The sequence below is a fragment of the Frankliniella occidentalis genome, unplaced genomic scaffold (genome assembly GCF_000697945.3).
Source record: "Frankliniella occidentalis isolate FOCC.00 unplaced genomic scaffold, Focc_3.1 Scaffold112, whole genome shotgun sequence".
Classification (NCBI taxonomy): domain Eukaryota; kingdom Metazoa; phylum Arthropoda; class Insecta; order Thysanoptera; family Thripidae; genus Frankliniella; species Frankliniella occidentalis.
This window is the reverse complement of record NW_026267240.1, coordinates 242,988-259,143: the sequence shown is the minus strand read 5'-3', so window position 1 is coordinate 259,143 and position 16,156 is coordinate 242,988. Positions and strand designations below refer to the sequence as shown.

The 16,156-nt window shown below is 38.2% G+C and overlaps 2 protein-coding genes across 11 annotated transcripts in view; both read right to left on the bottom strand.

Annotated features, from left to right (window-relative positions):
* Positions 1–59: 59 nt before the first annotated feature.
* Positions 60–2,443, bottom strand: LOC113208360 (uncharacterized). 2 transcript variants are annotated; one of them, XM_026425326.2, is made up of 6 exons: positions 2,172–2,443; positions 1,536–1,609; positions 1,351–1,450; positions 1,108–1,253; positions 955–1,018; positions 60–872 (listed from the first exon to the last, which is right to left on the bottom strand). In XM_026425326.2, the coding sequence occupies exons 1-6, from the start codon at positions 2,241–2,243 to the stop codon at positions 129–131; spliced, it is 1,200 nt and encodes a 399-aa protein (XP_026281111.1). In that variant the 5' UTR covers positions 2,244–2,443; the 3' UTR covers positions 60–128. The 2 variants fall into 2 exon arrangements, with proteins under 2 accessions (XP_026281111.1, XP_052126115.1); XM_052270155.1 differs by lacking the exon at positions 2,172–2,443 and adding an exon at positions 1,894–2,113.
* A 155-nt stretch (positions 2,444–2,598) lies between these two features.
* Positions 2,599–16,156, bottom strand: part of LOC113208357 (serine/threonine-protein kinase WNK1) — a 24,500-nt gene continuing 10,942 nt past the window's right edge. For 4 of the 9 annotated variants that reach the window (XM_026425312.2, XM_026425315.2, XM_026425319.2 and 1 more), the window contains 15 exons: positions 15,653–16,068; positions 15,380–15,569; positions 14,484–14,753; positions 14,265–14,396; positions 14,097–14,168; positions 12,482–12,628; positions 12,106–12,231; positions 11,847–12,030; positions 11,685–11,752; positions 9,456–10,808; positions 8,370–8,431; positions 8,171–8,264; positions 6,862–7,000; positions 6,058–6,245; positions 2,599–5,924 (listed from right to left, as the gene is read on the bottom strand). In XM_026425312.2, coding sequence (XP_026281097.1) covers positions 5,553–5,924; positions 6,058–6,245; positions 6,862–7,000; positions 8,171–8,264; positions 8,370–8,431; positions 9,456–10,808; positions 11,685–11,752; positions 11,847–12,030; positions 12,106–12,231; positions 12,482–12,628; positions 14,097–14,168; positions 14,265–14,396; positions 14,484–14,753; positions 15,380–15,569; positions 15,653–16,068 — 3,813 coding nt within the window. In that variant the 3' untranslated portion in view covers positions 2,599–5,552. The remainder of the gene's footprint in view (positions 5,925–6,057; positions 6,246–6,861; positions 7,001–8,170; positions 8,265–8,369; positions 8,432–9,455; positions 10,809–11,684; positions 11,753–11,846; positions 12,031–12,105; positions 12,232–12,481; positions 12,629–14,096; positions 14,169–14,264; positions 14,397–14,483; positions 14,754–15,379; positions 15,570–15,652; positions 16,069–16,156) is intronic. The other 5 variants (XM_026425314.2, XM_026425320.2, XM_026425321.2 and 2 more) reach the window with 5 other exon arrangements.

Genomic DNA, 16,156 nt, shown 5'->3' with positions numbered 1-16,156 from the left:
TTGGTTCAGTTACCTGAACTATTTTATTTCATAAGTGACAAAATGAAATATTAATGATATCTTGCCAGATTTGGTGGTTTTATTAACAAATATAAATTACTTTACACTTAAACACATACATATCTATCTTATTTCTTGTCCGGATTGAGTTCTAAATATCTTGCTTTTAGTCTCGCATTCTTTTCTTGCAGAAAAGCTATTTCTCTGTCTTGTTCCTCAGATTGCATCTCAAGCTCGTCCACTCTACTTTTTGCAGTTGATAATGTGGTTAGTTTAGAAGACCCTCGAGGAACGTCTGCTGCATCTTGTAACTCTTGAAAGAAACTTGCCATTTCAGCACGCCTCTGTCGCTCCATTGAACAATGTTTGGCTGACCACTCATCTTCACCAAACTTCATTGAGGAGGAATCTTCACTTTCATGGAAATCATCTTCAGGCAGTGGCTGCATGGCTCTTTTATTGCCTCGATTTGGTTTATGGAGTGCCATGTGACTCTGAGCCTCACCTTTGGATCTAAATTTTCGGAAACAAAGCTTGCATGGAAATGAACCACTAGCTAATCTACCACCCCACTTATGACTAAAGTGTCGGTCTTTATCTTTATATTCTTGTTCATCACCATTTTCAGTCAGATCTATGGTTAAACCAGCATGCAGGGAGGAACTTTTTGTCTTAGGAGGGATTTTTTCACCAGTCTTCTTATTAACTTGATTGCTTTTTAAGAGACTGTGCCTTTTAAAAGACTTTGCACCTCTTGAATTTTTATATTTTTTGTGCCATGATGAGTGCAAGGTTGATTTAAGTTTCCTTTTTCTTGCATTGTATGTCTCATCTGTTCCATCAGAATCTTCCACGTCCACAAAGTCATCCTCCTAAAAAGCACACAGTTTTGATAAATTAACCACAGAAAATCTTATCTATCCATTGTATAAATTGAAAAACAGAAAAGCATACCAAGTCAGACTTTTCGTCTTCCTCGCCAAACCTGGGAGTCATCTTTTCATCTAGACAATTAATCCTACAAAATAAAAAAGAATAATCACATAGCAAATTATTTCAAACTAATGATACTGAAGTCAATGGCATAAATGGAAGAGGTGCACTTACATAGTGGGAGTAAGCATAATACTGAATAGGCCTAGTTTTTTAATTGTTTCATCTGACACTTCTTCAAAATCACTGTCAACAGTTACAAAATTCATTAACACATCTGGAATTTCATCTTGAGCTCCCAAGATAGCATCAACTCTTATCTGTATGAGCAAATAAAAACAAAATGATCTGAAAAAGTTCGAAGACAATTGCAGAGACTCTCTAGGGAACAAAAATGTATGTCCATTCTGTGCATACTTTTGATTCTTTCTTAAGGTCCCTGTCACTATATTTCCATTTGAATTTGTGTTTATTTTCTTCCATTGGTTGCAAGTTCTCTTCATTTAGAGGGATAACTCTGAAAAGCAAACATAGATAAGGAATAAGTAAACAAAAAAAAGGGGCTTGATAGTTTTAAAAAATAACGTAGAATTGTAACTTGCCTATCTGAAGCTCCCAAAAGCCGGACGTAGTAAAATACTGAGCACTCTGCATCATTCAGCCGCACACTCTCCACCTGCGGGGAAATAACGTCCCAAAGGTATTCATTAAAGTAATTGTGTGATGGGAGCAGGGAAGACCTGCGGCATGGCAAATGACCCGCTCCTTTCTCGCATTCTTCGATACTTTGTTAATCGAAAATAAAAATTATTTAAAGTGCAGTACAGGTATAGATGTTCGAATGAGAGTACTTCGCAAAGAAAACAGACAACTAATACCCGTTATGTAAGAAATTCAAATTTTAGCGCCATAACCACTGTCGCCCCACGATGGCGCATGGCGCATGCGCATTCCCTTAACCTTCGTTCTCCGTGAAAAGGAAGACTTGAAAAAAGTTGCATTGTAACATTCCAAGTTTTTCAAGGTCAAAGTATCCTAAACAATTGGTTTAGTTGTTATCTTTCAGAAGAAAGTATATGGAATACAGCAGCATTCTCTCAGTTGAGAAAAAATTGAACACCATCTCCCATCTACATTGAAGGCGTGGCGACGGCGTGTGGTGTCTCATCCTTGCCCCACGAAGTGTGCGCGAAGACATTTATTCACTCATTCCGGTGTGTAATGACGGTATAACTTACAACAGCTGGGAAAGGATCAAAACTGCCCACGGTTGCAAACACATCTTCACCCACTTTGAATAGGCGCTTCATTGCTCTAAATGTACTAGTTTCAACCGTTGCAATGCTGCTGACACTTTGCTGCACGTGCCGTGCCCACCGCGTGGCGTGATGGTGACGCCGGAAGTAGGTCCAACCGGAAGTCGTGCAGTGTCCGGAGACTTGACCCACGACAGCACGTGGTCTTGGCTAAGTCTTGGATATATTTATGATTACAGTGCAGAAGTGGTGATTTAATAAACATCACTTTGATTGTAAGTTATTCGTGTAAAAGGGAAAGAAAAGAGGCTAAAAATAATAATGTGTTCTATTATCTTGGTTTATGACTCATATGTTGAGTGACAGGAAAGGTCAGGCATATTAAAAATTAAAAAATAGTATCCATCACTTCCAAATGATATCATCTTTAATACAATAACCATCTTCCACAGCACCACATTTGACTTCTCATCAGCCACAAGCACATGACAATAAAACAATAAAAGATGACACCTATCACTTCAAACCAACTGATATAACATAAAATTATCTCTACATAAAGTATATAGTGTGTATCCCAAAATGCCTACTTCCTCTCTCTCTCTCTCTCACTCCCAAAGATTAAAAATAAGACTAGAAAGTGAAATTGCTATCTGCTGATGGTTTTGAAGTTATTCCAATAATCACTTAATATATTTGGTCTTTTGTACAAAGAGCTAGATGATCATTACTAGCTATGATAATTATGATAAAATATTTACAAACCAGGACAAGCTTGATAATTGTTCTTAACAGCTTGGATCTGCTTTCAAATAAAAGGGCATGTACAAAGCACCACAGATGAAGTTACACCTATTTCTCTTTTTAACAAGTAGGGAAGAATAGCCAATAAAGATACACTAAGCTATGTTAAAGAACCGTTTCGTATACTCTAAACAAATCACAAGAAGTGCGACAGAGCGGTAGCTCGCAAGGGTAAAAAGATGCCCTTCTGTTATATGGAAGGTGAAAAGAGATAGACAAAAAACTTAAAAAGGCACATAAAACAAAATATAGGTGATATGGTGCAGCCAGCAACAATCTTTGTTCTGTTTTCACAGATATCACCTCAACATTAATAAATAAGGTAAAACTGTACCAAATTGTGAAAAGATTCAAATGCATCACTTAATACAGAGTATTTCTGGGAAATGCATTAAAAAATGCAGTGCCCAGCATTTCACAATTAGACTCAGTAAAAGATACCATTGAAATATGTGTTTCATCACAAAAGATGTTTTGTTTTGGTCATACATTTAAAATAATCTGGTTTAAAACAATCTTCATTGCATAAAACTGTAGGAGAGCTAAAATTTGGTAGTATATCCAGGTCATTTAAAACTTCCAGAGCAACAGAATTGTGAAAAACAGGCACACCATTGTTCTTAGGGTAAGGGGTACGATTTCATGACTTCCTTATCATCAAAGATTTTGATACCACACTTCTCTGTTGCAATAAGTCAACTCTGACATTGCAAATCACCAAATTTTAAGCTAAGGTTTTTTCCAAATACACATACCCTTCACAGCTGTACTATCATCCATGCTTAGCAAAGATAGAAAGAACAATAAGATCACAGTCCTCAACTTATATCAGCTTTACTATCTGATGTTACCAATCTATACTTATTTTATCACAGTAATGAGGCATGCCATAAATTGTTAAAAGAGCACATATTGTATTCTGTTGTTTACCAAGATAGCGAGGAGATGATCAGGTAGTACCTGCAACTTATGTACCTACCATACATCAATGAAACCGACATGTCTCAAGAATATGAGTTTAACATTACATCACATATTTAGCTTTATTAGCTTCGTTCGAATATTTACCTTTCAACTGAGGAAAGCTTTTGGAATGGTTGTCCTTCACAAATTTGGTTATTGCAGCAACTAAGAGATACGTAAGAAAATAAATTACAGATAAAAACTTTTCCTTGCCTTTGAACATGAGAGCAGTGCACTTACTCTGATTAGACAATGAGATAAATGTACATTACGCCCATGAGTTAAAGAATCATAAGCTATTGTGAAAGCAGCCTACAATACAACTACGTAATTAACCTTTTGGGATGCACATTATCATACCACTAAAACATAGACAAATAAAGCATTGACTTGGAAACTAATCAAATTGGCCATTGGTACTAGAACACAGAATCAATTGAAACACAAATATAGAACACCATGACTAACTCCATTTCTGTGCAAACAATGGTCAGTCTCCCACAAGATAGGCTGCATTTTAGTTCAGTCTTTTACCAATCAAGAAATAAGTTCCTTACAGTCTAGGCCACATTCATATCGTCTGTAACATATCACTAAATTCTGTACAAATTCATTAAATAAAATTGTGAAACTAGTAAAGCACCATAGTCCCAATTGCCAGAGGCTCATAAAATGATTTCTCATTTGACCTCATAGTGGCGAGATTGTGCCTAACCAATGCCAGAAGCTCTCTATTGAATGTACATAATGTGAGATTTCTGTCCAGGATGAGACTAAATAAGTCAGGTTTTTAATCTGTTAGTATCACTACAGTTTAACAGGACAAAACAAAAAGGGTAGATGATTACACATTAGAGATAAGAACACGGGATGCATGCCATGAGACTTATCAAGCGTGGGTTGTGTCTTGGCATTTTAAAAAAGACTTACTTCTCACATGAGAAGACAATACATTCTTAAGCAATGTCAATTAAAATAAAGAAAATCTCTGATAATAAATATAACTCTGTCCATTGAACTTAACAAACAAATGTTCATAAAATAAATACCATAATTTAGAAATATTAGATACTGTACAGATAGCTCTGACATTGAAAATCTATTAGTTTTTTATTTTCTTTTTTGTTTTTGTTTTTCTAAAAAAAAAAAGCTTATCACATACCTTGTTTTTCCTATACTGATATTCAAAGCATGATCTCGTGATCACAATCTCCATTGAGCCTTTAGTATGGTACACATACTTTTATAATGTGATGCTTCAAGATTTGACTTGTGGATGCTTCCCCCTAACATCATATTCATCACACAGCAAGCTCATGTGGAAGAGGGAAGGAAAACCAAAACTATTTTGGCACCTAATACATAAAATTGAAACTTTAAAACATGTTAACAAGGAAAGAACTTAACTGTTCACTCTTAACACATCTTTACTCACAAACTTAAAAATAAACTTAAAGAAACAAAATTTGGGACCAATTAAATGTGAAAGTTGATTGCAACTTTATACTGTTTACATTATATAATGTTTTATTGTAAGCTAACACTCAAACATTAAATATTACTACCTACTTACATATCTTCATCTGAAATAAAATACTAAGTTCTTTTGGGGTTGCTTGAAGGGGAAGAGGGTGGTGAGTCAAGATCAATTGAACTTGAATTTGACACAGTGTTAGAGGAGTTAACTTGCTGCCTAGCAGGTGGTCCATACACAAATCGCATTCCTGATTGAAGGAGTGGAGCAACAGAAGTGGGTTGGAAATAATAACCTGTAGGTGCTGCAATGTGTAATGCACGCAGTCCTGTTAATGGACTAGCACCAAGATTGATGCCTGAACCTGATCCTGTCCCTTCACCTGACTGTAGAGCTAGCACACTCCCCTCTGTCTTGGCTGCTGCTCCTGCTGCTGCTCCTGCTTGTGGTGCTGCTGCGACTGCTGTCGTGGCTTCTTGAAGTCCATTGGGAATCTTTCAAAAATACAGAAATAATGAGTGATGAGAGGAAATAGCAATACATTTTAAATATTTGAGACATGCAGAAAAGGTCCCATAGATGAAGTTTGTTAGTGGGTAAAGCAGAGAAGGAGTAGCACTAAATTACCTGGCAACCCTTAGCAGGCGAGGTGGGTGGGGAGGCCCCGAGCGTCTCGTACTGTGACCCAGTTTGGGATCCAACTGGGGACTGGGGGGCAGTACTGTACACAAGGCAGTCCTCCATGCTGCCACCGCCCGCGCCCCCGGCCCCGGCCCCGACCCCCGCCACACCAGCGAGCGAGCCAGCCTGACCGACTGCACAGGCCATTTACCATACCATCACCATTAGACATGCATTTGATACATACAAGACCATTAAACAGATACGATAAGTATAAATGACAGGATGAAACTATGTAGTACATGACTCCCAACAACCCAATTGAAAATGCAAGTATTTTGGAGACCTGCATACGACAGCCCATGTATTCTACTCAGATAGAACAAAGTCTAAGTAAGGTATATACACTATTGTGTACAATTACTGAAATGTTTGAGAAAAAGAAAAGAGAATGCTGGAGAATAGAGAATGCTGGAGAACCGAGAAACCAAATGCGGGAGTTTAATACAATACGAGACAGGCCCGGTGCCTGAGATTAGATCAGTCAAAGCCAGCCAGGCCCACCATAGTTGGGCCAAGCAGATCTGATCTATGCTATATTGGCCTGCCTTCGGTCCGGCCCAACTTCGTGGGTTGGCCCGGGAACCGAACCTTGCCTGAACCGTAACACATACATACATTTACTTGGAGAGTAAATTTAATGCCCTTAGTAGGTTTTACAACCGATGGTTGAAGGGATGTTAGATTAGAGGAGAGAAGATAAAAAAAGAAACATTCAAATTAGAAAAAATGTTCTGAGAAAATAATTACCTTGGCAATGAATTGGAGAAAGTGCTTGGTAAAACACAGGTCTCGCAAGCATAGCTGCAGCCTCGTGAGGGGAAAGGGAAACTAGTCGTTGTACTGCAGTGACCTGCTGTGGGCCTCCAATTATGTTTCCCAAGCCAACCTGCATAAATAAATATTACATAATCACTGTAATAGGCAAAGTTGAACCTCATTTCAATCAGAGCGCTATATGAAGCTGACTAAACTTGTGTCTTCCAATGCAATAGATGCAATACAGAATACACAAAAACACGCTACATTATTTTCTAAAACATGAAAATCTATAAAAATTCAGTACGGAAAAATTTCACTGGCTAATTGAGATGGTCTTTACAAATAATAATTGTGTTTGCTGACCAAATGCTGCATTAATTCTAAGGAAAAGGAAACTAGATAAATTAACTTGATACACGCACAACACAAAATGGTCAAAAAACATGAAATAACAACATGACATAGTATACTAAACCAACTCTAAGTACCATAACCAGAAGTAGACATATGGGATCTAAATGCAGCATCTAGAATCCTGGAATCATGCAAACTTCCTTCTTCCAATGCATTTTAAAGGTAGAATAATGGACAGTGTGGGCATGAATTAATTACAGTACATATTTTTTTTGTACTTGTGGGTATGAAATTGGAGTGAAGCCAAACACACTTTGAGAACATACTTCTTTGAATTATTATAATCTACATTGATGCAACTAAAAATGCCAGCTAAAAGTGAAGAGTGTGTTAATTATCAGCAAGACTTGTAAGACTTGCATGAGTTTGCCTGCACTCTTATGGGAGAAGGACACGCAGAGCGATGCGGGCAAAGCAGAGTCAGGCTGTCAACACGCACCTAAACAATGCATGTTTTACTAATAACGGGATACAGTAAGCCCTATTACCAGGTAAGTTCTTGAATTGCTGCCAGCCCACGCTCAAACAGACATTGACAAGGAATGCGCTCCACAGCAAATATAGCCTTGGGGAACTTTTAAGTCTTTTTAAAGATGCCACACTTCCTCTTCATTTGTTATTTTTTCCCAGTGGAGTAACAAAAAGGTCTTACTACTGACAATGACTGACCACTATGCCACATGCTAATTATTTCAATTGGGCATAACGCCACTACTACCCTCAAGCAGACATCAATCCAAATTCAATTTACACAAAATTAGTTCAATAACTATTCCTTGATATGAAAATATTAGTTGAGGTTTAGACTAGATCGCAAATAAGAAAGTAAGTTGAAGGAAAGTAAAATACGAAACTGTTGCTTCTTTTGCTACTAAAAATTTACCTGGCCTTTGCCATGCCGTGCTGAAATCTGTGCTCGTAATTTCTCCACCTCTTCTCGGTGCCGTCTCTGCATAGCATCAAGCTCAATTTGCTGTCTAAATTGTAATCAAACAGATATCAACGCGTATTAATTAAACAACAATGAGAGTACTACCTCCAAAAATTAGAAAACTTCTTAAAGAAATTCGCTAATAGGTTACCTTCTAAGTAAGTTTCTGTACTCTTCATTATCTTCCAAAGGAGCGTCATCAGTAATATCCTGCTGAAAGCAAAAGAGAAAGAATGGGTAAGTTTTTTTTTATCTTCATTTCAATGTATTGTGGAGATTTTGAAAGAAAATATAGATGATGAAGTGATACTTTTTCAATTTGGTTAATGTGCCACCTTGATTTGATGTCTTTCATGATTAGTTAGATTCAATAATGAAGTTGAGTTTTTCAAAATTTGTTTCAAAGGTTCGTAAACATTAGCTAAAATGACTCCACAATTACTGTATGTCAGCAATGTTGAAGATGCAAGACTTCTAAGGCCATTCTATTGTCTAGCTCACACACATGCAGAGATTAAAATCCAAGTACAACAAAGACATAACATGTACCATGCACACAATCACCATTGCAGAAACAACAAAGAAGGAAACATGCACAAACAATATGGGATTTAACATCAGATGTTTGGTATGATATCCTGTTAGATATTTATGTTAAGTTTCAACAGAAATTTAGGTAATTTTTAAAAAGAAAGCCCATTAATTTCTTCCTCTGGTGATATCTTCAGACACTTTGCTGTAATATTGATCTCTCTCCTCTTCGAAATAATCTTCAAACTCATCTTCCAGCTTAACTCTTCATCATTCAAGTTGTAAATTAAAAGTACTGTAATGTAGTAAAGTACTATAATTAACATTAGAATGAGTAAAATACCTTCCTCTCTCATAAGATTTAAGTTGTCTTCACAGAGATGATAAATGAACAATTAGATTAGATAAAACTGTGTGAATGTAGAAAACAGAATTTGTACTAACCAAGCACTGAGTTAGACTCAAAGAAAAGGGAAAAAGGAAAATAAAACAAAAAACATACAGATCCAGGCAGAAAGTCAACGGAGATGCGTACATGCTAACTTTTCTTCAGGAATAGGTAACTAAAACATAACATATATGTGTTGAAAGAAATAAATGTAGATTGATTGGAATACTATTATGTTGATGCAAAGCATAGCATACAGAGCTGGACAGAACGCCAACACCACCATGCGCCCTTTAGACCACCACCTAGACTCCTTACCCAATAGCCGAGCAGTGCACGATGAGAAAAACGGTTCAGGTCATCACTTCCCATAGTACTTGTGTCCAGTGACGAATCCAATGAAGGTGCAGGATGACTCCTCGAACTGAAACGCGGCATGGGTGCTCGAGAGCATGGATTTGCATGTGAAGTATGTGAATGCAGTAAACAGGGTCTCTGTCCTTCCTCCTGCGACCAATTTGCCAAGTGAACAGGCGGTCGCATGCCAGCATGTACAGTATGATACACTGGCTCATATTCCTCTGGAATAGCAACAGGTTCAGGTACAGGAGCAGGTGTGCGGGAACGATATGTACTGAAGAAAGGCACTTCCTGATCTGGTGAAACTCGTGCACTTAAAAACTCTTGACTTCGAGCTTGCTTCATTCTTGCTTTCAGAATATCCCATGGCTCACTTCCAGAAGATTGATGCTTATGAGGGTGATGATGAGCAAGATGTTGATCGGAGTAAGTGTATTTGTTCTCCATACTCCGTCTACGAACTCTTTCATTGACAGCTTCTTTTGTACCCTCATGATGGGTAATACGAGAACAAGACAATTGAAGTCTCTCAGAAGAAGGGTAGTGAAGTCTCAAATTAATGTCCTTAGAAAGGGAAAGATCACCATGGCTTGTCCATCGGTGAGGAGCTGGAGGACTGACAGATCTACTATGAAATTCCGACAGACTACCCGTTGGACAAGGACATTTAGTGGAAAACTTATGTGATGAACCTGTGCTGCTAATTCCAGGCATGCTAGTTTTTCTTGGAGGAGAGTTCATAGGTAGATATTTGCCCAGGCGATCAGCTTTCACAGGTATAGGTATTTTACTTGATCTTTTCCCTTCCTTGTTTCCAACAAGGTCTGAAGCAGATGGGAATTTAGTGATATTATGTAAATTAAAGTGGTAAGGTTCTTGAATACCACGGGCCGACTCCGGAGATGATGAATACAGTTCAGGAGAGTATGAACCATACCATGTTGGGCTAGTGGGACTGGTAGGACTCGTAGCCCCATCTTCTCTTCTGTGAGAACGTAATATACCAGATCGGTAGCTTTCCATGGTGTGAGCACGTGGCCTCTTCACTGGGACTATGTTTTGTGGTAATTTATGATGCACACTTGTTGTGGCACCATGAGGGATGCCTCGGGAAACACTTGGAGGATTAAGCTGGGGAACACTCTGGGGTGTAGTTTGTGACATAGAGTATGGGATGAGTAGAGATCCAGTGATGAGCTGTTGTGGCACAGCACTTTCATGAGGGGCAACCAAATAAACAGGTGGTGTATGCTGGACTGCCTGCTGAGACTGAGCCTTTGGAATCAGGCTGATCTGATGAGTGGTCCATTGCTGAGATGATTGCAATAGCAGGGCAACAGGCAGGAATCATGAAAAAGCAAGGTAGCACACAAAGTCAAGAAAAGAAAACAAATTGTTCTGAAAACAATAATACAACAGAAACACAAGAGTTACCCACAGATGTGCACAACTAACTAAATAACTACAGGTACTTCAATCAAAAGTAATCACACTTCTTAAAACTTGCAGCTAGAAGAATTAATAATCTACTTTCAGAAAAAAAAAAAGATGACTGATAGGTGTAGCAATGTAGGTTAAACATGCATGTAGGCAAAATTTTACACAAAAAATAAAAGAGCAAGAACTGTCAGCACCCAATATACAACCAGACACTAAAAGATTTACTGCCACACCACCACAATACCAATGCAAACAAACTTTTCAAAAATGAGCAAGTTATAGATAGTACGTAGTTCAGTGGTTTTTGAAGTGTGGACTCAATTGGAATTATCAGCGAGAGCAAAATATATAGTATAGTAAATTGCATATTCAAAATGTGTAATTTTAAGGTTTTTTCTTTTTTAAAGTGTAAATTTAAGTTAACTGGTTTAAAATGTTTCCCAATTTAAAAATGAGGTGTGATTTTTGAGGTCCCAAAGGAGATATAAAAGTTCATCTTCTGACATTTTCTACTATTGAATGTACTAGCCCACACAAAACAATGACAGACCTGTACACAGAAATTTATAACAATGAAACCTCCTATTAGTGTTTCTTTTTTAATTGTTTTAAAATTTTAATTTTTTGTCCATTTTCTGTTTTAAATGTATAGATTGAGTTGCTAACACTTGCCACACCTATTATGGCTAGGCCATAGCAGGTGAGTTTTTATGTTCAGATTTTCTAGGATTAAGTTAAGATGCATACCTGCTCGGGATACTGCTGATTTGTCATGTGCAAGACATGGAATAAAGCGGGATCTGCAGCAGTTGACACTAAAATAAAGGCACAAATGCAAGATTATACAGTAAATAAATAATTCAGAATCCTTCACATCCAAACTAAATTATTTGAATCTGTTTCACATACCATCAAGAGGTGAAGGTGGTGTTGCATCTATGGGTGAGCTGGCAGGAGCATGCGTGTCTCTTACACCAATAAGGCTGGCATCAGGATGAGTTACAACACTGAACCGGCCCTTACGGACAGCAGTAGCTGTGGCTGGAGCAATAGGGCTTGCACCCATGCTGCTTGGCACACTTTTAACTCTCTCCTATTTAGATACAAATAACAAAATTCAAACCCAATCTCTTTCCATCAATTTATTTTTAAAATTGAATCATGTTACCTTTTCAGCAGGTTTGTCTTCTGGCACAATACTGACTTGAAATCTAGAAGGTCGCCTTTCTGGATGATTTCCAGCATTGCTATCTTGAAAACTTTCAGTTTCTTGGCCATTGTCATCTTGAGTCTCCTGTAAATTACAGAACAATTAAGGTCAGTCAATAATAGGCAAAAATTTATTTAGTTTCTTCAGCATTAGATTTTTACATGGGTAACATGATACACCCTACGTAAAAATAGGAAAAAAGAAAAGAAAAGTATGTTTTCAACTTTTCCCAAATAGACAGAACATATAGGGGCCGTAAATATTACAAAATAAAACATGCTGAAAAAAAAATATGTTAAACCTCCCAGTATCTCTTCTGTTTCCTTGTACTTACTGCCTGTGCACCAGCTTCTACTTGTGCAAGTGAGGGGTCCTTTGGCCCAGGAGGTTGGCCTGTGGTTGCATGCAGTGGGTGCAGCGTGTAAGGTATGGCCCCCATGGATAATGGGTGCAGTGTAGTTAACACCGGCGGTGGCAGAACCTGCACCAACACTCATGCTCGCAACTCTCCAAACACCAACATGCTAAACTCCACACACTAACTGTTGCTACCACTGCTCAATAATTGCTCTTTTCAGTTCAGCTCAAATTGAGATTGAAGTTAATTTGTTTCTTTGACTCTCTCAAAAAAGAATTGAAAGTGGACAAGCACACACTTGAGCACAAGTCCCACAGCAAAACTAATCATCAACTTAAAGCCAAGTCACTTCATGCAAAAACAACCCAACAAATGGATATATATGTAAGATAACTTCAGACCAATTTCATTCATGGGATAAAGTTAAAAATTATGAGAGAGATTTCTATAGCTTGCACCAACCAGCAGCTCCAGAAGATGTTTTAACTTAAACAGTAGTAACAAACAGTTAGATTAATTCCATGTATCACATACTCTTACTTCTCTTAACAATGTGACTATTGGCCTAGAATTGGGGCAGAGCCCCAATATTAGTGTGCACAAATCATGAATAGATAAATATATTGATATAAATATAATGATGGCCCCCAGCTGGCGGCTCAGAATATTAGAGTCCAATGTAAATTGACTATTTGTCCAACAGCCTCAAAAGTTTGTGAAATCAGCAGTAATGTTAAATGCCTAGATTTGGGTAGAGCGTGTCAAGGTAGCTATTTTCCCAAACCATGTTTATCAAAACTATTACACCATATTACATTGAGTTAAACGGGTTAGCTTTGCCTCTTTTCTTGTTGTCAGCGAGAAGCAAGTTCATAAATTTAGTTCTTGAGAGGCAGCTTTCAACTGCAACGGTGCATGTAACAGTTTTGTATGGCATTAGCACCTATAAAGTGCTAAAGTAGCACTTTTCAAGGCAAAGGGCAACGATCACTCATTAGCCCCAACCCGCGAGTCAAGCCCCACATGACCAATTTTGGGCGCCTTTGTCTCTCAACTGCTCACCCAGATAGGACAAATAACTGATTATGACTGCACAATTTTTGGCATTGAAGAAAGCTTTCCTTTTGGCCCAAAGGTTCTAAACAATAATGGTTTGGACGGATGGCTGTTGTAAAGAAAGCTACCAAAATATGGGTCCAGCTGCAAATCTTGCTATTTGACTGAGGTCTGAGCGCATAGCTTTTGTGTTTAATACGTTCAGTGCCACACCGCCACTTTGTTATCAAATAACCTAGTTTAAAAATGGCTTGGTACTGGACGCGTTAAGTCACACAGATTTGGGCAAATATAACTAGTCTTGTTTGAATAACACACAAAGTGTCAATGAAAATGGATATTTTGTTTTACACAATAGGAAAGAGATTCATGGTATGTATACCAGCGCATGCAGATTTAAAGACTTTTCCACAAGACAGTTTTTTCAGTAGATAGAAAACAGCCCACTTTCCGAGCACAAAAACCCACAAGAACAGAGCACACACTTTTACTTAGTGATAAAAGAAAAAGATAAATTAATGAAGTGTGAAGGTACCTGCTGTGACTGTCCAATTAAATAGTGTGTTTGTAAATCACGTCGATATCCAGTGTGGATCTTGGCAAGTTCCTAAAGATAACAAATCAGAGTAGTTAGCACTGAACAACGTTCGATAATAAAATATGTTTTTGAGATGAAACACAAAAAAAACAAAAAACGGCTCACTTGTTCGAGATCAGCAAGATCAACTGGTCTGGGTCTGTTTGGACGATGCATCTCATCCCGGGAAGAGGTTTGATTTGGGGACATCACCCCACTACTCATTCCACTAACTTCACCCACTGGCGTTACAGTTACCTAAACAAATTTAAATGTTTAGCAACATCAAATATTTCATGGGTAATATCCACAAATTAACAGATAATAAAAGAATAATTACAGTACCTGTTGCAAGAGAGTAGCAGCAGCAGGTGAATTTTGTCCAGTTGTGGCTAAGACAGTCACAGGTTGAACAACAGCTGTAAGAGGTGACTGGACAGACTGAAGTGGTTGAGAAGCAAACTGCTGAACTGCTAACTGCTGTTCTGATGGCAGGAGTGAGACTCCTTCCAGACCAATGAGCCCTCCTGACGGTTGAAGCACTTCAAGAGCTGCTGGTAATAAAGTCCCTTGCATACCAGATGCATGCAATGTACTGTGAGGTGACAAAGGTCCCTGTTGAAAGCCGTAAATGCCAATGTTCTTATTCAGAATACCAAAGAACATCCATTTCTTTTAGCAGCACAAGAAATCACCAAAGTGAAATATTTCCTCAAACACATTCAAAAGGTAGTAACAGTCATACTGAAGGCTTCCCTCATACAGCCGCGAGAGAACTGAACTGGGCTCCAGTTAAGCTGCATGATTCAAGCCACTTCCCCCACCCCACCAATCCCCATCTCAGCTCATCCTTATGAGGGACAGGATGGACAATCACTGCCAAGGTCAACCCTTTATCAACTTGCTGCCGGGCCGAGCCGGGTGGAGCTGAGACGGTTAGGATTCTGGTTGCGACTATACAAAAGTAAATGACTTGGTTTGGCAATCCAAAATTTCAAATGCTTTCCAGAATTTTGGTATTAATCCAGTTCAGAAGAGTAAAAACCTCACTTTGTCAGTAAAAATATGACTTGGTCATGTTAATCAATGAAATTATAATAGAGAGAAATATGATAATTTGCTATTATGTTATTTATATTATGTATTTACATATATTACGTTATTAGTGTATATGCACAAGATTTATTAATTTTTCAACTGCACAGAAAAAAATGTGATAAAAAGGGGGGTTTTGTACATACCACATGTGTTCCTCCAGTCATAGATATTGATGCCAGTTTCTGTTGGAGAGTTTGCATATAGGTATCATAAGATAAAGGCATGTGAGGAGTGGCAGGATGAGACGGGGGAGTGCCACCAATGCCCAGCTCAATGGGTTGTGATGTTAACTGTGCTAATTTTTGTTGTAGATCTTCTATGGTTTGTGGTCCCCTATAAGATAAGCAAAAATAATATGAATGCCATGACTGCAACATTAGCAGTTGTATTAGAGTAACTGTTAAGCATTATCTTACGCAGCATCAGTCTGAAAGCCCAGTTGCTTTTCGAGAGAGTTTTGCTGAGTCAACTTGATATGTAATCCATCTTGACCAGGCAATACTGTATTTTCTGGGGTCAGATGTTGACCAGGTGAATCTCCAGGTATTGGTGTGCCACCAGATACTGGTGTGCCTCCCATAGCACCATCCCCATCACCATATAGATAGCTTTTTTCTGGGATACTTCGGGTTAGTTGAGATGAAGCTTCATCCATTTCTGAGGTAGCAGAGCTCATGGGTTCAGGTAGACTAATTTTGCGAGTTTGTTTATCAATTGAAGGGCTTAGACATGACTCACTGCCTATGCGCGCTATGGAACCTTTTCCTGAGGACTCCATACTCAAATGAGCATCAGATGTTGGCAATTTAGGCTCAACAATCGAGCTGGATTCCTATATTTTTTTAAAAGAGAAATCATTAAAAGGACCATTAATAAGTATAAACAATTTATAATAGATATAGACTTCTGAACTGCAGTGG

Bases quoted from the DNA above. Each gene is read 5' to 3' on its own strand.
- LOC113208360 (XM_026425326.2), bottom strand. From the start codon at position 2,243: ATGAAGCGCCTATTCAAAGTGGGTGAAGATGTGTTTGCAACCGTGGGC. The intron at 1,451-1,535 runs GCAAGTTACAAT...TTTGCTTTTCAG, and splicing joins CTTTTGGGAGCTTCAGATAG to AGTTATCCCTCTAAATGAAG. The intron at 873-954 runs GTATGCTTTTCT...TGTGCTTTTTAG, and splicing joins AAGACGAAAAGTCTGACTTG to GAGGATGACTTTGTGGACGT.